Raw genomic sequence first — 23,736 nt, 5'->3', positions numbered from 1 at the left:
CTAGCCAGTGCAGTTAGTGTAAATCATTCACATACTAAATTAACTAAATACATACTAAATTATCTCATCTCACTGTTACCTCACTGCTGCTTGTTTTTTATTTTTTACTGTTACTGTTACTGGTTCTATTTAACTGTTATTTATACATGTGTATATAGGGTGTATATATTGTTTAAAATAGGATATTGTATAGGGTATATTGTTAAGGTTTTGTTTTCTTACCACTGTTTTTTTACTGTGTATATTATTACACACACGATAATGTAAGAAGTTAAACTCGCATAATATTATCTTCACTTCACCTCTGCTCAGCAGCTCCATGTGTGTGGAGGGATAAGTCTGACAGCTAAGTAGTAAAACAAATATTTAAAGCTGTAAATCAGGTGTGTCGAGCCACATATGGCCCAATTTGATAATTTCAGTTAATTAATTGTCCATTCTCCTGGACGATGTACCATCACTCACATTATTTTACTATTATTTAATGTTGTTTTTTTCTTCCTGTTTAGTGTTTGAAAACTAAAGAAAGATAAAACCATGACTAAAGATTTAACACACACACACACACACACACACACACACACACACATGCTAATCAACTATCTAACTTTCTCTCTCCGCACAAAAAGTGTAAAATATCTGGAGGCGCATAGCTATTACATAAGCATTATAGCTATTATTGTTGGTGTGAGTAAATGTGATGAACTGGCGACTTTCCCAGCATATGTCTGTGTATGCCAATTAAGATGATAGAGAAAAAAGCTATAACAGTGCTATAACAATGCTGGTTTTGATGATGCCCATTACATCATTTGTGTTTGGCTCTTTGGGAAGGGAAAGTAGCTCTGGCCAATCAGCCAGCCCTGCTGGGCTTTGTAAAGGCCTCTCTGCCACCTGCCAGCCTGTTTCTTCTTTGTAATTTTGGCAAATGTGAGGTCTGCGCCTGTGCTGTGTCCTGGAAAATTGAAAGGCTTCAGCATCTGCATCAGGTCATTTTTTATTTTTTATTTTTTTGCAATCCAGGAGCAATGTTTGGATTGCGGAGGGATTTCTATGCAAATTATGTTTGTTGCAACAACAAAAAAACAGCGCAGAAAATGAAGATTTCAGAATGTAAATAAATGAGTATAGAGCAAAATGTTTGTTCTGTCTGCTTGTTTCTGTCATTTGGCTTTCTTTGGATTTAAATTTTTTTCTTTTTTATCTGTTTTTACATTCAATTTCTATATAGTAAAATTATTGTACTAATTTGACTACTCAAAGTGCTTTTTCACATTCATACACTGACACCATTGGCTGCCATGCAAGTTGCCAACAGCTTATCAGAAAGGAGCTAATCATTCACAGAGTATCTTGTCCAAGGACACTTCACAGACTGGAGGAGCCGGAGATTGATCCACTGATCCTCTGATTGGATTAGATTTCTGATTAGTGGACAACTCAACTATCTCCTGAGCCACAGTCAGCCAGTCACCCACTTTACATCATGTTTTTATATATGACTGACACCTTCATCAAAAGTGGCTTAAAATAAGCACATTCAACCCTGTAAATAAAACCCCCAAATTTGTAGCTTTATCAAATATGCTGCTACAATATGAGAGCAATCCTTATTTTCTGCTTTATATTCTGTACAATATGAGAGCAATCCTTATTTTCTGCTTTATATTCTGATATTCCAATAACATCTTTAAATTACAATTCAGTTTCAGAGTAGTTTCCGTCCATTTTTGGACACAAAAAAACCCTAATGATGTCACCAGACAGAAAGTTGAATGGTGGGAACAGACAGTAATATCCTTGGTGGTTGACTCATAATTTTTATATGCTTCTTCGTCATGCAGTAGTTTCACAAATTTATTTGTGTACCATGTTGACTTTGAGCTAAAGTGTTGTTGTACCATGTACCTTTATTACTGACTAATCTCAGCATCATAAGATCATGGCTTCTAATGAAAGACAATAAATGTGTTATCCCATGCGTCACATGCATGTTTTCATAAAGAGTTTTGCAGTGGCCAAGCTCTCACTGCAGCCTGGTCACACAGTTAATACGACCAAAGCAATCAATAGCCAGAACTCTTTATCTCCTTTGATAAAAACTGGTGTGAGAAAACTTTCCATAAAACAAGAAAACGTCCTTCCCTGCCAAGCAGAGTTTATGCTTTTGCATTCTTTAAATAGATGTCAGATTTCACCAGAAATGAGCTATGTGTCTGTGGTTTACTCTGGAACTGTCCATCTTTCATTTAGATGAGTCCCCAGGGAAATGAATTTGCCCACGATAAAGGGTGTTGAGCTTTAGATGTGCTTAAGATGTAGATAGATTTATATTGTGATTACTCATTTTATAACTCAGCTCTCCAATGTCTTAATCTCCAAACTGTCAGCCACAAGAGTTAGAAGGTCCAGTCAAAGACATCTGTGACTAAGATTGTTTGAAGCGTGAAATTTCTGAAAATGAAAAGATTAGATGATTTTCACACAATTAGGCAAATTACAGTCTGCAATGTAAATTTATCATAAATATTGTGTGACAGCTGAGGCATTTATAATATCAAGCTGTCAGCTTTGTCCACAGAAAAACAAATTAAAACAAATAGTTCAGCTACTTTAAAGATTAATTAAAAAAACATTTTTGACACTTGATATGTACATCAGGTAGTTTTTCACCTTGTAATAAAACAATATGAGAAGGCAAGCTTTCTTATCTCACGCTGCTGTTATATTAAGCTAAAGTAGCTATTTTCTCCTCCCTAGGGCCAAATCACAAAATTGCTCCATCTCAGTGGTGTACTTTTATAGCCCTGTTTCTGCACCATATTGCGTTACCTACTGTGAAATCCTCTGGTGACCTTTCTCCTTCATGTCAAACCACAGTCAAGCTGTTATGTTGAAGTTGACATGTCAACAACGTGTATGTACAAAGTCAAGAAGGCGTGATTACTGAGACTGTCACAATGAGAAAAAACACTTGAGTGATAAATGTTTTCTAAGAAACAGACTGATCGCAGAGCGATTCAATAATGTTTCTATCTATTTGTAGCCAGAGAGGGTCTTGAGAAGGCAATAAAAACAAGCTATTACCAGAATATTCTTTAAAGCATTCCTGGTCCAACATCAGTTGCATGGAGACTCGTCACAAACTGGTCAAGGAAATAAAAGCATTAAAATTAAATCAATAAAATGGACACTCATAAGTTTCAGATTTACTGAGACGACTCTTTGTTTCTCTGTTACTTCAACTAATATCACAGGCTTTCCATTTTTATCAGAAATGTATGGAAATTAGGATGTAGTATAGGCAAAGCCTCACTCTGCATGACAACATCTCTGCTCAATCACACCTCACAAGGTCATTCTGTGTACAACATCTTTTAAATGAGAATAGAAATGCATTAGGCACACACCAAAAGGCCTTTGGCATTATATTGCTCTCTAAAAGATTTATTGCTGTGTGGAATGGATGTTGTTTTGTTTCGCTTTTAATAAGATCAGCCTCTTTCATTACAGATTTTTTGTACACAATGTGACATTCACTTGAGCATTGTAAAGGCTGTGTTCCAAGACAAACTTTTTACTAGTACTTTGAATCATTTTTCCTTTTTATCTCACAAACAGTTCAGGCTGTTTGAAAGGAAAGCACATTTTAAACGACAAACAAACAGCTCAAACATTGGGTGAAAATACATTGGAAAAGTTGGTCCATGATGGGAAAAAAAAAATAGGATTATAGATTCAGATGTCTGCAGAGAATTTTTTATTGAATTGTAAGTTCAAAGTGAAGTAAGCTGAACATCATTAAAAACTAATAAAACATTTTGGGAACTATGATGCTGCAGACAGAAGACAGTTAGTTTAGCATAAAGACTGAAAAAAAAGGTGAAAACAGCTAGCCTGACTCTGTCCAGTTCAGTGCAATGTGTCACTCAACATTTCTTTCATCTGCTTGAGAAACTGAAGCGTGATCCTGAGCCCTACTTTCCATATTCCAACACATTGGCATCCATTCAAAAACTACGACTCCCATCAAAAAGCCAAGCGCTGCAGCATGATTACTTACATCCAGGCACCATTGACTGCTGACTGCTGACTGCCTTATGTTTTCACTGGGGACAAATGGTGGAATGACACTGAGGCTAAAAACAAGGTTACTGTTACATCGATAGACAAAAAGCATCTATAGGAAGGTTTGGTGTCAGCTTTAAGATGAATGAATACCCAATATCTTATGATTTAAGTTACACATGCAGGAGGGATGACTGAGTGAGATTCAACTGTTCTTTGATATTGTACATACACGTATTTATTTATTTATGTATTGTTATTTTTATTATATTTTATAGTCTTGTAATATTGTCGTTATTGTGTAATATGTTTTTCAGATTTTATTGTCAATGCTTTTTGACTATAGCACTTGCTCTCATCTCTATGTGTACTGTTATGAACCAATAAACCAAGGCAAATCTCTTGTATGTGAAATCCTACTTTGCAATAGACGTGATTGTGATATCCTGATATCTTCCTGGAGTCTTGTCAACGTGCGGTTGCCAGGCAACCAGGGGAGACCAAGATGTTACTGTGCTTGGCTGTAAAGAAGGTCTTCTTCATTACTCATATTTTAGTAGTAGTGAAGTGTCAGCTGTGGCTCACAGTATTAAAAAAAGTCTGTGTTATAATGCTGTATGTCTTAGTGTTGCTCTGCAGCCTGTTGCTTTCCAGCCACTACATGTCCATCCTAACACTGAAATACTCCTGCAGCTGTCGTTTTGACACTTTAATTTTTGTGCAGATGAAACAAACTCCCAAAATGTCAAACTATCCATTTAAATCCACACGATAGAAGAACTGATTTAGCTCATGCTGAGGAACAATAGGGGTTTGCAAAAGTAGCAATTTTGCTGAAGGTCAGTTTCATTAAGAAAACTGCTTACCTAAGAGGCAACTGAATCAACGCTATGGTATGGCACACTGATGCGAGATTAATTGTAAATTGCTCTTCCTGTCAGCAGATAGAGGCTTTGTTACAGCTGCTCACTAAAACAGCTGCTGTCCATCTTTCTTTCCTAAAGTTTCCACTAACCATGAAAGCCCTGTCAGAGTTGGTTGAACACATGTATGTGAGAACCGCACAGAGAGAGATGATCAGTGAACCAAAACCAGCTTTAATTAAGACAATTAATAAAAACATTTTGCAGGTAAAAAAAAGAAGAAAGTGTGTTCATCATAACAAATTATTTCCTAATAACCTCATTTGTCACATTTAATTAGTGCAAATAGAAAACAGAGATCTTCCTGTAGACTTCCTGTCAGACTGTCCTCTTCTGTTTCCTTCTCTTTCTTCTCCTCTGGCTCCAGTATCGACTGAGACAGACTGGTGAGCCGAAGCTCATTGTCATGCTGCAGACAGCAGCACTGGAAGAGAACTGTGACTGAATTGTTGGAATGACCTCCACATATAGCTGTGGTATATATGAATGTTATTGATTATATTTATCCTCTACTTTTGGGTCAAAACATACCAGCCTTGTGATTTACTGTAGACGGAGACATTTACATACATGACAAACAGAATTAGTTTTTTTAAATAATGTGTTACTAGATTTAAATTCAGTTCATGTTGCCTGTGTTTAAAACCTCTGGGAATTTGGCCTGAAAATGTAAAAATGCACATACAAAAATGCAAAGTCGAGCATCTCATTATGCCTCCACCAAAATCAGAGTGAATAAGAGTGAATGAATGTTAGAAACCCCCGTTCAATGAAAAGACTGGGTATAGGCATGCCAAAAAATGTGCACCAGCAACGAGCTTTTTTCCATGATGAAATGTTGAGTTAAAAAGACTAAAATGTTAGTGTGCGATCAGAAAACTGAAGCTGTGCCAATTTAACTCTGTCAGAGGTGCTCAACATCAATCTCCAGCCCAACGCTACAATGGCTTTATTTGGTACCACAGACAGGAGACAGGAGACAATTAGGAAAAGACATAAAAACTAAATTACTTTTACAACTCCAAATCCAAAAGCCGACCTGATGCAATTCATACAACTAGAAAAGATTAAATATACAATCATTGGATCTAGGGATAAGTTTTTCTCCATCTGGAATCCAATGTTGGCATACTTACATGGACTCAAAACTATGCCTCCTTTGTTTCGCTGAGCAGCAGTGACACTTTATAGTAAACAGTGTATGGTTAACCTATGGTGAATCACTTTTTTCTCTCTCTCTTTTCATTACTTTTTCTTTTGAGTGTCCCTTTTGTTCGTTAATGGGTGGGTGGGTGTGTGATTTGTGTGTATTAGTTCAAGATAAGAACAAAAAAAAGAAAAAAAGAGCATTGTTCCTTCTCTCTCCTCCTTGTGCTATGTATGTGTATTGCTGATGCTCAATGAAAAAAAAGAAGAAAAAAAAAAGAAAACTGAAGCTGTTATATCGATTTATGCCCTCTTCAAAGCACCCAGACTCCTTTGACAAAAAAATTATTTATTTGTGTTTTCCTAGCAGTTGTTGGTCTACTGCTGCCTCATTTTAGTTTTCTAATGAGGAAAATGGAGGAGACACAACTGAAATAGATTTTTTTTATGAATGGTTTGCAGAATTTATTGCATAGTTTTTGTAAACTGTCTGAGCATAACCACCAAATTCAACCCTGTATATATAACGTTTACAACAACTTACAGTAACAATGTGTGGAAATTGATACTTGGTTGATAAAGTGAATTCACAGTGCAATACCGCTGTGGTATATATAGACAGTTGTAATATGTAAATATGGACAGTTGCAAAACCTCGTCCTTTCAGCCATCCAACGCTCCCTTTACTAACACTCCCTCACACAGTACAGGCATGGACTGAGCTAACTAGCTTGGTGGTTAATTTACTTAAGGTGGAGCAACTGAAGGACATCAGAGAAACCAGAAAACATTAAATATGATCCAGTTTTAGATCAATGAAATAGTTGTCGGTGTGTGACTTAGTGCCGCAAAGTCTTACATAGTGCTGTTATTTATTTATTTATTTAAAAATTTTGCATAATGTTGGTTTAAATGACAACATTTGACCCTGAATCACACAGTGAGAAGGCTAATTTGGATTTGAGCAACTGAGATTAACAATACATGTACAGTACGTCACTCGCTGAAGGATGAAGCTACAGCCAGCAGGTGGTTATCTTAGCTTAGCACAAAGACTGGAAACAGGGGGAAACAGCTAGCCCGGCTCTGTACAAATGTACTAACACCTTTATATCTCACAAAATGAACATGTCTTATCTTGTTTGGGACAGGACTGGAGTAGCTGTTTCATGTTTTGTGGCTGTAGTTTCATATTCAGCATACAAAAGCAAAGAAGACTATATTCCAGCATGTCTGTTTCTTTAAAGGTGGATTTGTTCTCATTATGACTGGTTGTTTAAAGCTCTACATTCTGTTGGATCTTCCCTTTGCTTTCACAGCCAAGCTTTGATTTGTTTCCATTATACAGACTGTGAATGTCATGTTGCTCCTTGTCTGTTATGATTGTTTCTACGTCTGCTTTACTCTGATCTGTATGCAGCTATGTGGGAGGTTAGTGCTTGTTGCCCATGTTGAAGATTTTGAATACTTGAATTTGAATTTCATAAGTGATGTAAACTGCATTCACTGACTCATGGCACTGACATTAAATGTCTCCACACTGTCTGTGTCCTTTTGTCATTGTGCCTGTGATACAACACTTTTACAGCGACAGATGTCAGCACTGCAGGGTCTCAGATACAATGTTAGTTACAGATCAGAAGTTAGGAAAACTGAAAACTTACTAACAAACACAAGATGAAGGGTATGTTACTGTTAGTTTAGTTCAAAAGGTTAACTTAAGAATTAAAAAAAATACACAAGGAAAAGCCACATGGGGAGAAGCACTAAGACAACAGGACTGGGAAACAAACACAGATGTCCTGATGAACTAAAGAGGGAAAACACATAGACTAAATACAAGAGAACTATAACTAAGTAAACATAAATGACAGGAAACAGGCAGAAAAAATACAAAGACGGGAAACAAGATGACATACTTCAACATAAGACAGAAACCCAAAACCATGACAGTAACATCCAAGCAAGTGACTTTCAGATATGAAAATGTTGATTAAGAAATAAAACACAAGTCATGTCTTTGTTTATCTGTATACATCCACACAAAAGGTTTATCTTAAGTGAAATCTGCATTCAAAATTCAACAATAAGTGCTTGTAAATCATAGGGAAAGGTTGAGCACTACTGTACTTTGCATGTTGTGTCCCTCTGAAGCTTTATGTTTCTCCAAACGTAGGTTGGCGTGCTGAAAGAGAAGTGAGATATTATACAGAAAAGAGAAGAGAGCGCTGTTACCTCTGTAAATGTGGTGGTCTGTGCGATAACATTTGTTTGATATGTCACTGCCTCAAAGAACAATCTGACCATTCATGCAGAAACACACAGCCGTGACTGGCTGCTCCTCTCCGAGGCACCGAGCCGAGACGTTCACTGACTCAAAGGCCTACGTGTGTCTCTTCACGCTGTCATTCTGAGTGAATGACATCTGAAATCTGGAATTACCTCTACGTGGGATATTTGTGTCGTTGTGACCGAGCTCACATTGTTAAGAAGATAGTTTTTACTTCCTCTACAGTTTTAAGTTTTAACTCTATGCCTTTTACATTTTAATATGTTCCAAAGTTTATAATGTAAGCTGCTATGACAGCATCTTTTACATTTTGGGTTCGGTGAGTCCATTAAGGTCTGAAGAAACCCTGATGTGACAGGTTAATCTGTGTTTGTTAAATAAACTGGAATTTTTTTTAATTGTAACATGATTGGTAAAATATGTATCTGTCATGTTTGATTAAATGTATTTGGTGAGAAACTGTATACAAGACAAAAAAGAGGGACATGTTTACTTTCAGCCATTTAGCAGCTGGAAAAAGAAGAGGTCTCTGACAGATAACAACTAAATGCACACATAGCCAAACCTATCTAAGATCTAAGATCTCTATAAACCTGTTGTGTGTGAGTTTAGCATTTCAAAATAAATCTATCTAGAGCTCTTACACTGAAGTATAATAAAGTAAAAGGTACTGGCGTATGTGTAAATGACGCAGCACATCTTGAAAATGAAAAGAGATGAGGATGAAAGAGAGATGGTTGTTTTGATATAGAGCAGAAGCGAGTGCTGATAATACACCCAAGTGGAGTTTACTGATCTTATCACTTGTTTTAAATATTTTCCTTTTTAAAAAATCCTCTAATGGCATCCGTGCTCCGCAGAGGACTGACATGAACCCTCCCTGCAAGCTTGACTAAAGGATGCCTCATCAGTGAAAAAGCTGCAGCCTGTAAGAAAATTGTTCAAAAAGTCAGGAGAGTTAACTGCTACCTTAAGGTCATGATATTTCAAAAGACATGTGAGCATAGCCTCAAAAAGACCAATTTAAGTTTTAAGACGAAGATTCGTTTTCATTCAGTCTCTTCTAAACTATGCCTTTAAATCATCATTCAATCAACTTTCAATAGTTTTTAAGAACCCAGTTCTTGGCAGGATGCTGGAGAAAGAGTGCTTTACATCATTTCCATGCATTGTGTGCCTGAAATCCTTTCTCCTCTCCTGGAACTTGGCCATGTTATTGATTTTCAACAAAGGAGCCTCCAAGGACCCAAGCGGGGCACCACTTATCCTGATGTATTCATCAAGGCCTGTCCTCTCTGAACTATGTCGCCCCACTGGGGTCAAAGCACCGGGTTGTTAGTGAGTATACTCTATTATGAAGCTTCATCTCTAATGAGGCCCACTAAACTCTGTGCCTACTGAACCAAAGCTCCCTCACCCTCCCATTTGCTTTCTTTCTCTTGCTCCCTTTTCTCTCCCTCTTGTACTGTCAACACAGAGTGACCAGCCTGAACGTAGCATTTCAGTGACTTCACACTAATTTGGTAACTTCTGAAAAAAGGGATTAACCACCTTATTTATAAAAAAAAAGAAAATGCAACAATCCTTGTTGTGACTTGAATTGATTACGATCTTAAATTAAACAAAGTGATTTAAAACAAATTCAACATTGTTGGCAAAAGTTACACAGACGTGCATGATGGAATAAAACTAAACCACACCAAACCTAGACAAGCAAATATTTAGAGAATGGTCTGTTACTGCAGACCAAGACTGGCTTCTGTGTGTGACTCATATGTTGTGTGTTGCCTGTCCATCCCTCTCTTGCTGCCCTCATATCATTCTGCACTACGCGACTGTCCAGTGAAGCACAAGATGTTACGATGCAGTGTATGAATGCATAACCAACAAGTGGTAAACAATAACAGGAGATAAACAGCATCGTACAGGTCTTGGTAATAGTCTTCAGTGTAATATTTATATTTTATTCCTATATATAATCATGTCAAACCTCACTTCTCATTTTGCTTGTATGATCATCTTTTGCACATATTGCATGATCATTGTTGGGAACAGCCTGAGAACAAGAATGTCATTGTCAAAACCTGTCAAAAGGTCTTCAACATGACAACCCAGATTTGGCTGGAGTTGCTGGACTGTTGCTGGACAGATCTGGTGTCATTACTCAAGCTAGGATCTTAGTTCCTTAGAGTTCGAAGTGACCAGACATGCTAACGTTTGCAGTCAAAATTGTCAGGAACACAATTTTGCTTTTTGGTTTCAATTGTGAAAATGCTTTTATCAGGCCCATGCACACCGCTTCAATATGTTGAAATCCTGGAAGCTTGACTTGAGCTGCTGTGCCTAGTTACGGTTGCTAAGCTTTGATTGGACAACTGCTATTCGGGGATGCGAACAGTGAATTGCACTTGTTTTGTCAAACAACAGGTGGCACAACAGCATGTATGTCATCTAATGCTTTTTTGTCATCGTCCCTGTTGATTTGCTATCCCTCACAGCATCATAAATCTCTAAAGCTGGGCGATTTATTTTGCCACTTACAGGCGATCAGTGGGCCAGTAGGTGGAAAAACACACAGATTTCCCTGTTTGCCTGGATAGTAGCATCAGAAATATGACTGTGCATGTAATCTTGTCGATTTATGGCCTAAGTGTGCATGTAGGCTGACAACAACATTAAAAGGTGGTTGTGAAATATGATGGCAGGGCCAAGGGACGTCAAGGCTGCAAGAGAGAGTGAGAGTGGAGGTGCAAGTGATGGATGGGGTGAGAGGGGGGACGAAAGGGAGGAGAGAGGTGTGGAGAGGGGATAAATAAAGGATACTATCATATAAGGAAAGTGTTTGAGATTAAGTCAAATAGAAAAAGAGGGGGAAGAGTAGAGCAGGATGACAGGATGAGGCCTAGACAGATGTGAAATCAGCCTTAGCTTTATTGGCTGTGCACTAAAGAATATTTATTCTATTATTTTTATTTTATTTTTAACATGTATTTGAAAAAATGCAACTCATCAGTGTCTGATCTGGTGAGCTCCTGGTGGAAAAAAACTGATGTGTAGATGAACAATGCGTGGGATCAAACATGATCACTGACATTTCTAAACTGGGTAACTCAAATGTGGTATGAAGACACGAGTAAGAAGCCTGAATACTGTGTTCTGACTTTCCTATGTCCTATTCTCTGTTTCACCAGTACAACAGTAATTCTCCAAATGCCTCCTAACTCCTAGACTTTTTGTCACACATATTCCCAGTTTTTCATTATTCCCCTTTTATGTCTTTCACCCCTATGTGCCCTTGAACAGCTCAGTTTCTAGTAGCACTTTATATCCAAGCATTTCCCTCCAGCTCTTTCCTAAAGCTAGCAGCAAGAGGAAGAAACAAAAGTGAAGTGGGTATTGTAATGTGGATGGTATTTGTGGCTGAGGTTTGTAATCCTATTATGGACAAATTAATTCCCCGCAATGCTTATTATGGATTTTCCGAGAGATTATAAATAGTAATTAGTCTACATGGCAAATCATATTAATGTAAAACCACAGCTCTTTATAGCATGAGAGACTTTGGTCTCAGTGACTTATGAGGTCACAATCAGAGGGAGGAAAGGGAGGGAAAGAATTTTCAGGTATTTTTGACATGAAAAGTGACAAACCTACAGGGAATTATGACCAGCACCTTCCAGCTCATTGTTTAGCTGTCTGCAACATTTCAGCCAAAGAACTGTGCTTCTGCCCAGTAAGTCAGAGAGAGCAGAGAGCGAAAAAGGAGACTGACTATTCCTCAGGTGACATAAAACATGATTCAACATGAATTATAATATTGTTTCATCGGTTGGGTGTTTAATTAGCCAGCTGTTTGCTGTTTGCTTAAGTTTGTTATATCATGAAAGATGATCAGAGTTCAGTTATTACAAGACATATTACCAAAACTAACACACATATTTTACACGCTTATGAGCCCAAATATGAGCACTAATTTAACTTTTTCTCTACCGATTCCAATACCTCATCAAATCAAATCAAATCAAATCAAATCAAATCAAATCAAATTTTATTTGTATGGCCCAAAGTCACAAAGTACATTTGCCTCGGAGGGCTTTACAATCTGTATATCCCAATAATAAAGACAGATTAATCATATCCAATAAAAAAAGGACTAACTAAAGGTAAAACATCCTTGAGCAGCCTTTTTGGGACAAGAGGATAAGAGACAGGATGACGGCTTAGATGAAGAAATTATTTAAGTTATTTGATAAGGGTCGATGGGAGAAAAACTAATTTGTTGTATCAGTGTCTGTTGAGGGCAAGAGGTGATGGATTTTGTCTCTAATAGTTATAATTTTATCAATAAAGAAGGCTACTCTGGCATTACGGAGAGCCTTCCTGTATGTTTTGAGATTATCTTGCCAGACTAGATGAGATTCTTCCAGTTTAGTGGCACGCCATTTGCGTTCAGATTTACACATCTCTTGCTTTAAGTTACAAGTCTGCTGGCTATACCATGGTGCTAACCTTTGCTTAATTGTCTCTTTTTTCAGAGGTGCAATAGAGTCTAAAGTTGTCCGTAATGAGCCTGTAGTACTATCAACAAGATGAGCTATTTGTGAGGGGCTAAAGAAAGCAGACAAGTCCTCTGCTGCATTGAGACATGGCATTGAATTCAATACTGAAGGAATCACTTCCTTAAATTTGGCTACAGCACTATCAGATAAACATCTGCTGTAGGAGTTTCTGCACAAAGGCTTATAGTCCAGTAATATGAACTCAAAGGTTATTAAAGAGGATTCTGTGGAAAGACTATTAGATGATCAGTTTCAATGCCATATGAGAGAACAAGATCAAGAGTGTGGTTCAGACAATGAGTCGGTTTATTTACACTCTGACAGAAGCCGATTGAATCTAATAAAGTGATAAATGCAGTACTAAGACTATCATTGTGGTTGTCCACATGAATATTAAAATCATCTACAATCATCTCAGGATATGTGCAATATCCAATACCAGTGCTTCCCTTTCCCATAAATTTCTATAGCTCACTGTAGGGATTGTAATATTGGAGTCAGTTTTGTGTTGAGCGTTGTGGAATTTATGTTAGTTTTCAGGAAAGTTAGTTTTAAGGTAAATTTGAAGAGGAAGTCTAAACACGAAACATAGAAATTATTACTTAAAATATGCAGTATATGTCTTCATAATTCTGTTAAATTTTACTCTATTACACTCACAATATGTAAAACGTTATACTGCTGCAGCAGCAGTCACTTCACCCTCTAAGCTGGAACAACTTGTTTCAGGGCATCACATTACTGAGTACACTGTCAACACATTACTGACTTACTACTACACATTAGTAGTTACTGAGGAAGTATCATGCAGCCACATTGTTCTGGCTGGTCCTCGAATCACTTAAGCTCCTGTGAACAAGCAATATTATACTTTCATTTCCACAGTGCTCCAGAGGAGATAAAACGAGGATCATATAGATACAGGAGTAATCCTACCGTCTCCTCTCTGAAAAACAGATCGAAGTGTCATCGAGCGGTCAGACAGAAGCTGCAGGATATGTGAGGTGTTAGAAACTAGTGACACATCATTATTATTTTCAGCTCTGTGTGTGTGTAGACACAGTGTAGCTGGAAAATAAAAACATCTCCAGGGGATAGCATGTCTGCCACGAGTACTATTGGATTGATTAGAGATTTAAAAAAAAAGAAAAGAAAAGGAAAGGTAGTAGAAATTCTTCAGAACAGATGACAAGTTATTTATTTATACCCAAAACAGATCTGTAATCTGTAAAACTGGAGTTTCCTGTCAAATGTTTTTCACTGTGTGAAGTTGATGGTGTAATGTAGAAACCAACAAAACGTATAAATATTTAGTACCTTAAAGGAGCAGTGGTTACGATACAGTTGCTTCTAAGGGTGTAGTTTCTGATTCCAACACTCTCGTCTCTCCTTCTTAGCATGTAAGAGAAACTATAGTGGCTACTTAAGTTTATCCATTCTGGGCTACTGTAGAAACATGAAGGGGACACACAGTATTTATATATAAAAGTCTAATTTTAAGGTAAGAAAAATATAACAATTCACTTATAAAAACACCCATACTATATTCTATTTTCATGCCATATTCTGTATATCTTATACACTGGCCCCTAATGTAAACTCTAATGTGAGTATTCTATCATGGTGCCACAGACACAGCTGTGAGTTCTGATTAATACAAATAGTAGGGATTTATGTTGAGACAATTTGCATGTCTGTTTTACCCATTCAGTCAAGCAATACTTGGGCTGCTCTGAATCAGCTGCTCAATAAATAAAGAGGGAAAATCTGGCATTTCTGTGAGAGCTCTTTCTATAAACATTCTTCTTGACATAAATGAACAAAAATGTTTTTTGGCATTGGCATATCTTTCTGACAATTGTGTTACATTAAGGCAGAGAAGAAGAAGGCTGCTTTTAAGAGGATATAAATGTGAACAATGTGGGATTCAAGCTTTTAGGAAAAATCAGTTTTTTTTTTAGGAGAAACACTGAATGAAATTATTTACAAGAAAAATACACGTCACCTCTACAGCTCATTAATTTACACATTATATTGTTTAATTCACACAAAACTGAAAGTAAAGTAAGAAAAACAAGCTACACATCACACAAAACTGAAAGTAAAGTAAGAAAAACAAGCTACACAGAGGGTTACCACACTATTTCTTACCTATGCACTGTGACTTCCAGGATTCTGACTCTGGAGTGATAACATGGTATGAAAACAAATTTCCCAAAATGTCAGACTATAGCTTGTGTAAGATTAAGGGGCCTCTATTTACAGAATATGGCTGAAACAGAATATAATATGCATAGCTGTGTTTTCATTAGTGTATAATTACTCAAAAATATGAATCATTATGTTTTTGTTTCTTTAGAATGAGCCTTTTATACCTATAGACACAGCGGATCCTCTTCCATGTTGAACCGCCATGTTTCTATAGAAGTCCAGGACCAAACACTGACTCTAGATCAGGCATTTGAAGTGTTTTGTAGCCAGCAGGTTTCTCCTTCAAGGATGAGGGTGAGGCGAACACATCAACTACACAAATAGTTACCACCAAATCCTACACACGGATCCTTTAAGGCTGTTTGACTTACTGTTACTGTTTGAATAAATTGTGAGTAATGATGTGTGAGTAAAAATAAAAATAAAAGAAACATGCAACCATGTGTCTTCTCAGCAGTCTATCAAACTAAAAACTATTGACCTGCAGGAGTATATTACTTAGCCAGGCTTTGCGAAAGCGAATGTTCCCATCTTTAGCAATTTATTGGAAATGAAGCAGGGAGTGTTTTTATGATAAACTATGAAGTTTTTACATTCGCAGTGTGGGTAGGCTCGGAGTGGCTGCCTGGAGGGCCAGAAGAAGACAGCGTACAGGCTCCCTGCTAACATGAAGAGACGAATGCTGCTGCCCTTGAGCCACACTGACACACTCAGTGGATCTGTGACTGAGATCAGAATCTATTATAGGACAGACAAACTTATTTCCTCCGTTCCTTTCTGTCCTATAGCTTAGGTTAATTTGTTAAATATTAGATTCTTTATTTAATTACCATGAGTTATGAATTACTGTTATATATTCATCTTTAGAGATCTATTTACTAATGTGACATACACATGTGGTGTGCTGACTGCAGCTATGTTTTCTTGCTCAGTCACATTACTCTGTTTTATAGACCCCCTGACTGACATTCATCTCCACACTTAACCTATATGCAGCTACTGACAACAAATCCTATTTATGAAACTTAATGTTTATGCCAGCCTCATTAGGCTTCACTGAATGTTTAAACTGGAGATCAATCAACATTTGAATGAGATCCCCTGAGAACACTCTCATCCCATCACTCACTCAATCAATCAACAGCTGTCAGACATTGAAACCTCATAAAATAATGATGCTCTCTGCTACTTTTAGCTACTAAGGGTGATAGTGATTGATCAAAATGTCCCCTTTATGGGAGGTTAGGAAACTACAGTGTGTTCCTAAAATTATTTTGGTATAAAAGTGTCGGCTATAGTGGCTTTTTGGGTGTACCCTTTCAAGAATTCATGTAATTGCAAGTGTGTTTCAGTAGACATGAGCTATGCTGTAAAATATAAGCTCAATGAAGGCAAGCAGGGTTGCTGATGAATTTATAAAAACAAACCACCAAAAAGAAGTCCTTTATTTTGAGATCGAGGCAGAAAAAGCTCGAAAAAAAGGGGAAAATAAGACAAAACAACGATGTGCTTGGCTAGGTAGCACTAGAGGCACAGTAAGTGATTTATTTTTACATAATTTGAAAATGCATCACATATTTTAGTTATCAATTACACAACAGTTTATAATTAATCTCGGAAATGCCTCCAGCTAAAGCTCACTGTGAGATTTAATTACTTTTTTAGTCATAAAAGATGCAGTAACTCATCCCAGGTTAGATTAATGAAATGTGAAAGTCTGCAAACATTAATGGTGACAACAACTGCTGATGAGAAAGAAGAGACATGCTGCACAATCTGAACTGAGTGTAATGTATATTTCTGTACTATTTATTTAAAGATGGGTGCCAACACTGGTACTGATTGAATGATATGAATCCAAATAAATCTCTTTACACAGGCCATCATTTGATTTTGGTGTCTGATTACACTGCAGTCTTCTGATTTGAGTACCTGTGCTTGGGTAATGTAATCATGATAACTTAATAAACTTGCTACATTGGATTGCTTTTTAGTAACTACACTGATGCGCCTGCAAGTCTACCTCAATAACTTCTGTTTGGCAGATACTTACATTTTATATGAGTAAATGAAATTTGCATATCAACTTCATCTCCCTGAAATCTCCTGGCTCTTCCTACTCCGTGCATGCTCCATTTCCTATCTGCCTGCACCACAAATAACAGGATCTTGTCCAAGTTTGATCTGCACAGTCTTGGTTTTATTAGTCTCAATATTCATGGCTGATGTTGGCAGACATGCTTTTATTGTCAACACAGCAAGAGAGTACATTGTTATGACTGTGTTAAATATCAAACACAGGCATGAAGATGTCATTGGACACCTATTCAAGTGGCTGTCAATGATTAACTGGTGCATAAACCTTATTAGGGTTTTTAGTGAGTCTTACTGATGTACTCTCTTCATAGATAATAAGCTTGTAGGCTGTCATGTGTAAATACATGGGCTAGCACAAGATTGCATACAATTAAATAGGTTTAAATTAACAGCTGTCATTGAATTCATAAAATGTACGACGGGCAGGTAACATCTCCGCTTTGTCTTTGTTCTTGTTTATGTCTACCGGAGTCAAATTCCTCGTTTGTGTTCACATACCTGGCGAATAAAAGTGCTTCTGAATCTATATGAGACAAAGGCAAACTCCAGTTTCAAGTTGTTCTTTTCATTGGAGGAATACATGTAGTTGGAGTCACTAATTGCATTTAAGCAAGACAATTAGCCCTCGCAGGTAATTGTATACTGTCAAGTACACTTGTGAAAAACAGTGAAATGGAAAGTACCCCACCAGGTGTTACATATATGTTACTACAAAATAAAACAGAGTGGATCCTTTGCTTCTTTACACATTGCTTGTCAAATACTAGCTATGGATTCGTGGATGTGGTTTGAATATTAATGCACAGCAGTAGGATTTAAAGCTAAAATAGTATTACCACATACGAGAACAGGAATTATGTTCTCCAATAGAGCTTTTTTCACAGAAGACTGTTTGGCCTGTCGATGTAGGAAAAGCACGTGTTACTTAGAACATTATCGATGGATCTGTGCTATTTGTGTTCCAGTAAGTCATGACAGAGAGCCAATATCATCACTGTGAAATGCCAAGATGTGAAAAAGGCCAGTTTCTCTAAATATATACCAAATGATCAATATTTAGAGTTCTGTTGTTCATTTGACTCTTTTCATGGCAGACATGTGGACTTGTGGTCAAAGCAGGACAAGCACAGGTGTAACAAATAACATTAACATTGGCCCTATTCCATTATGTGTCCCATTATGTCATGGTCATGGAGTGTGCAATGCTCACGCATAATACAAGACAATTACAAAAGGATACTTAATTACTACTTTATTAAAAAATAACATTTAATACGCAATGATACAACACTGTACAGTAGAGTGTGTGTGTGTGTGTGAGAGAGAGAGAGGGGGGAACAAAGGTGTCCCAGTGTGTGAAAGGGCTGCTGGTCAGCTGTGAGGATGTGCTGTCTCATGCTGCATTCATCACACATGGTGGTTTCACTTGTGTGCATCCCAGAGCAAACAACTGAGCTTTGACATACTCTGAAGGTATCATATTTATTATTTAGCTAATCTTTCTGCAGGACATTCAGATGCAAATTGTTATTCTCATCTTTTGTCATCATCATGTTTATTCCTGCAAACAAGCAGGGTCTAAGTCCCAAAACTCACAAACCCTGAGTTTCTGACTTTTAGAATAGCTGTAGTCAGACGTTAGTATTTACGGTATGCCCTCATGTTATGAATGCAGCATTAGTCCTGAGAGGAGAGAGTTAACTGTAGGATCTACTGTTCAGGACATCAGTCCATGATGGGCAGAGGAAGTACCTGATTCTATGACAAATCTGAAAAATCAACCACAACCGAGGGCACTCCAAAAAATACCTCACATGTGGATGACTACTGAGGTCAAAACACAGGTGAACATAAATCTTTGCAGACTGAGACCCCTAAAAAAAACCACAGTGAGGTTCAGCTAATACTCTCTGGTCCTACTGTAGAGTGAATTTCTGCATCATCTTAGACGGATGCCATAGTGCATGTCATAAAAAAAAAAAGTAAAAAAAAAAAAAAAAAGACACCACAAAATTTCTAAATGCATGGTAGATCGAGACTAGTGGTATTTTACAGAATATCACATTATTTCACAAAGTAGTGGAGCAGTCTCACGGTCGATTTGTCCATCAGTGGACAACATGAAGCACTGACGATGTGAGATGGCAGTATTTAGCTCTGCAACTAATGTAACAACACTCAACAAAAAAAATTAAGTTAAAAAAAAATAAAGGACTAAAATGGAGATAAGTGCAGAGTCAGACTTCTCTTTGCAAGTCGGTCAAGTCCACAGTTTAGGGGGGCATTTCAGTAGCTTTTCGTTTGCACTGTTTTTTAATTTTTTTTATTGCTACATTTAAAAAAAAAGAAGAAAAAACTACTGGCAGTGTTAGATAAGCCAGATGAAACACAGGCTTCATTTGTCAGGCCATCATATCTCTAGTTAACTGAGAAAAAAAAGGAGATTGTTTCATGCTTCAAATAATAACTCAAATAACAAACACAAGATGGATGTCCGGTAGAAGTCTGCAGATTTGAAACTTATGTGTAAACTTATGGAGTGACTGGTAATGATAATGAGCTGTGACTGTGCTGAACATTGTCGCATTTCTTGATGCATCTCAGTTCCAAGGCATGTGTGGAAGACTTCATCATGCTAATTATATGACTACGGAAAAGGCTAGATAATTCAGAAAGGCTAGCTAATAACTCAAATTGTGTCTTAGAGATTTAATACTCAGTGACAAGTACAAAATTAAGTAAATGACGTACTAAACTGGCTAATACAAATTCTATTGAGGGACTATGGCGTGGAGAAGTATTAGGTTAGATAAGAAACTTTCTCTAAGAGTTGCAGAATCCATAGTTCTTTGAAAAAAAAAAAAAAAAAAAAAAAAAAAAAGCCTTGTCCTAATGGCAGCAATTTTAGCTTTTTGTAGGAAAGTTACCCACATCAATATGATTCACAAACTGGGTTGTTTAATAATAAACTTGCATCATTGCCCTGAGAAATATGTTCCCTCTCGGCTATGGGTTTGGAGATGCCTTTTGATTTTGTCGGACCGGCTGAAGCATTTGCCGCACACAGGGCAACTGTATGGCTTCTCCCCAGTATGGATCCTCATGTGTACCTTCAAGTGAGCCATCTGTGTGAAGCCTTTTCCACAAATCTGGCAACGGAAAGGTTTTTCTCCCGTGTGGCTACGCTGATGCTCCTGGAGCCTCCCGGAGGAGCTGCAGCATTTCCCGCATACCCCACAACGATAAGGTTTTTCTCGCGTGTGCACTTGTACATGCACATGGAGGTGGCCAATATGACTAAATGCCTCGCCGCAAACCTTGCAACAAAAGGATGACATGTGAGCTTGTAGTGGGGATTTTTGATGGGGGCAGTCCACGGCATTGGCTCCTTGGTTACGCATGTGTGAGGCCTGTCCTCTGTTAGCTCCAGTTCCAGTTCCCTTAGCACCAACCATCTGTCCTCCGTTCTCCACCCCGATAATGTCAATGTTGTTCTCATTTGAGCAGTTTGGGTTGACCGGTGCAAGGGGCTGAGCGCTACTGTTGGAAGAAGAAGAGCCTCTGTGGCCTCCTCCACTCTCTACCTTTACATGCCTAGAGGGGCCTCGAGATGCAGGGTCCCTGTCCCTGTTCTCCACACCTTGACTCTGAGGGAGGTTGGATGTGTGCGGGCCTTCCTGGGGATATTCGTTTCCGACACGCGGGGGAGTAAACATATTCTCTGGTGTGCTGCAAGAGCCATGGCCACGAAGCTGATCGTCTCCTTGGTTGACCCGTAGATCCCTTTTATCCTTAATCTGAATAGGGATGCGCTCTTCATGCCCCATGCTGGGACTCCACTCGCGGCGCGGATGCTCGCCGTCTTCCTCATCCAACAGCGCCATGGACGGACGATCTGAAAACATGGAACAGGAGGAAGAGGCTCGAATGAAACCATCAACTACATAGGTGGAAACACAACAGCGTGAACTTTATTTGCCACATTCAAAATTAAGAGTCTGCTTATGAAGGTTGTATTTTAATATTAAAATGAACCTGCTCGTCAACTTGGCTGCAGTTGAACACAAGGGGAAAACACTTTAAGGCTATGACGGAGCCATCAGGGCATGTGGAGATGTTAACAGCTGTGTTTTTTAAAATATTTTTATATTCTTTATTAATTCTTTTTACACTATTTTTATTTACATGCATTTTAACCCAGACACACACATGTAGTACAAGGGCTCATAGACATGCAATTTGGAGAGATATGGTGGAGTGATGGGCAGCCCCCCTTGAGGAGCGCCCAGTGAGCAGTTGGGGGTGTTCAGTGCCTTGCTCAAGGGCACCTCGGCAGGGCCCAGGAGATGAACTGGCACCTCTCCAGCTACCAGTCCATCCTAAATATTTGGTCCATGCGGGACTTTAACCGGCCACCCTCCAGTTCCCAAACCAAGTCCCTATGGACTGAGCTACTGTTCTGCTTTACCAGTCAACTTTTCCATTGAAACTGCAATGAGCCAAACACACTACCTTGTCGACTGCGACTACCAGATAATGTTTATAATAGAAATAACTAAACTGTGGTGACACATTGTCACGTCAGGATGGTCAACATACAGAAAACAGTACCATGTTTTCCTGCAGGAAGCTGTTCAGCACAGGCGGTATTTCCGCCAAATCTTGACAGACGATCAAATCAATAACAAAATGATGCCTTAAAGAACAGACACTTTAATTAAACACATCTCAATAATAGTGACTAACCCTGTATGTAATACATATATAAAGCTGAACTTGTAGCTAAGTGTTGTTGTTATTAGTGCTTTTAACAGTCAATGCAAAGCTAAACAAAACCACAAAAACAAGACTGATGTCAGGTGAAAGTGTGCGTAAATAAAAGTCTAATAACATTAAGAGTGCACGGCATCTTTATATCACATGATCCATAGTCAGTCAGATAGTTTCACTTGGCAGCCAGGGCTTTACGTGGAGTAAACAAACACTGACACAGCAGGTGAACGCGTGTTTTCATTCACGTGTATCTGTCCCAGTCAAACAAGTGTCGGATCATCACAAAGTATCCGGATACCTGCACAAAGTATCCGGATACCTGCACAAAGTATCCGGATACCTGCAGACAGCCGCACGCGAGCCCGGGTGTCGGCTAGTCGACGCAGCTAGCATGTCGGCTAACGAACAAAGGTTGCTAACGCGCTAGCCGCTCCACAACAACAGCGGCTAACGCAGCTAGCCCGCGAACAGCTGGAGTTAACTTGCTTGGAAGTGGTGTAACACCGCGAACAGCTGGAGTTAACTTGCTTGGAAGTGGTGTAACACTATCCCGAGGCTGCTTATCGTGTTGTTACGCGGTCTGCTGCCGGCCCACGGACTCAGCTGATGGGACATAAAGAGGCGCAGCTGCACCATTAGCTTTCCTCGGAGCTAACCTGGCCATATCTCGATCCCCGCGTCCCGCAGCCTGCGCCGCAGATGGTCGTTCTCCCGCTCCCGGATCGCGATCTCCTCCTGGTACTCCAAAATCGTATCCTCGACAGATTTGTAGATCTCCTGCGCAGCGAGCATGAGCCGCTCAGTGAGGAAGACGTTTAAAAACTGCAGTTTGGTCATTTTCTCGGGTCGCACGAAGCTCCTGCTGCTATCATCCAAAATGGACCAAAAAAGATGCTCGACCCAGTCACGTGACCCGGAGTTGTTGCTTCTTCTTCTTCTTCTTCTTCTTCTTCTTCTTCTTCTTCTTCTTCTACTACTACTTCACCCCCACCCAAGATTTCCCGTGACCTCCCTAATTATAACACACGATTAACAAGTTTGGACAAAATGCCTTTGGTTATATTAGCAGAGGTGACAGGTTTGGGTTAATTAAAGTTAAAATCTGGTCACAGAGTCAGTGATGTAACACCTGCTACTATCAGCACAACAACACACCTCAATGCTGGACAGTGCACCGGTCACTCCTGAAGTATGACATGTGTCATACATGTTGGTATTATTTGGTGTTATTTACCTTGTCAAAATAGTCAAAATGCACCTGACAGTTAAATGTTATGAAAACACATGAAAAGTAAATGGGATCCTGTTTGGTAACTAGATTAATAGTTGAAAGAAAAGTTAGACAGGTTTAGGTTTGGGTCTCATGATAATCTGAAAATATGGTTCTCACTTTTAAAGTGTCAACTAGCTTTAACATTTTTACATGAAGCCCGAACAATGAGTTCTGCATCTCTCTGTGACACATAAATAAATACATAAGATTCTTAAATGAGAGAGTAATGAAACACAAATACACACACACACACACACACACACACACACACACACACACACACACACATGTTAAAGCTAGTTGACACTTTAATATATTATATATATATAGTTGTGTGTGTGTGTGGTGTGTGTGTGTGTGTGTGGGTATGTATATATGTATGTATTCATTACTCAC

General features: G+C 38.5%; 1 protein-coding gene across 2 annotated transcripts; it reads right to left on the bottom strand.

Annotated features, from left to right (window-relative positions):
• Positions 1 to 18,534: 18,534 nt before the first annotated feature.
• LOC109139852 (zinc finger and SCAN domain-containing protein 22) lies at positions 18,535 to 23,509 on the bottom strand. Of its 2 annotated transcripts, XM_019264864.2 has the most exons (3): positions 22,724 to 22,845; positions 21,906 to 21,990; positions 18,535 to 21,189 (listed from the first exon to the last, which is right to left on the bottom strand). In XM_019264864.2, the coding sequence occupies exon 3, from the start codon at positions 21,176 to 21,178 to the stop codon at positions 20,270 to 20,272; it is 909 nt and encodes a 302-aa protein (XP_019120409.1). In that variant the 5' UTR covers positions 21,179 to 21,189; positions 21,906 to 21,990; positions 22,724 to 22,845; the 3' UTR covers positions 18,535 to 20,269. The 2 variants fall into 2 exon arrangements, with proteins under 2 accessions (XP_019120409.1, XP_019120408.1); XM_019264863.2 differs by lacking the exon at positions 21,906 to 21,990 and having other exon boundaries at positions 22,724 to 23,509.
• Positions 23,510 to 23,736: the final 227 nt, after the last annotated feature.

The sequence above is a fragment of the Larimichthys crocea genome, chromosome VI, assembly GCF_000972845.2.
Source record: "Larimichthys crocea isolate SSNF chromosome VI, L_crocea_2.0, whole genome shotgun sequence".
In the NCBI taxonomy this organism is placed as follows: Eukaryota; Metazoa; Chordata; class Actinopteri; family Sciaenidae; genus Larimichthys; species Larimichthys crocea.
The sequence above is the reverse complement of the archived record's forward strand: the minus strand, read 5'-3'. Positions and strand labels throughout refer to the sequence as shown.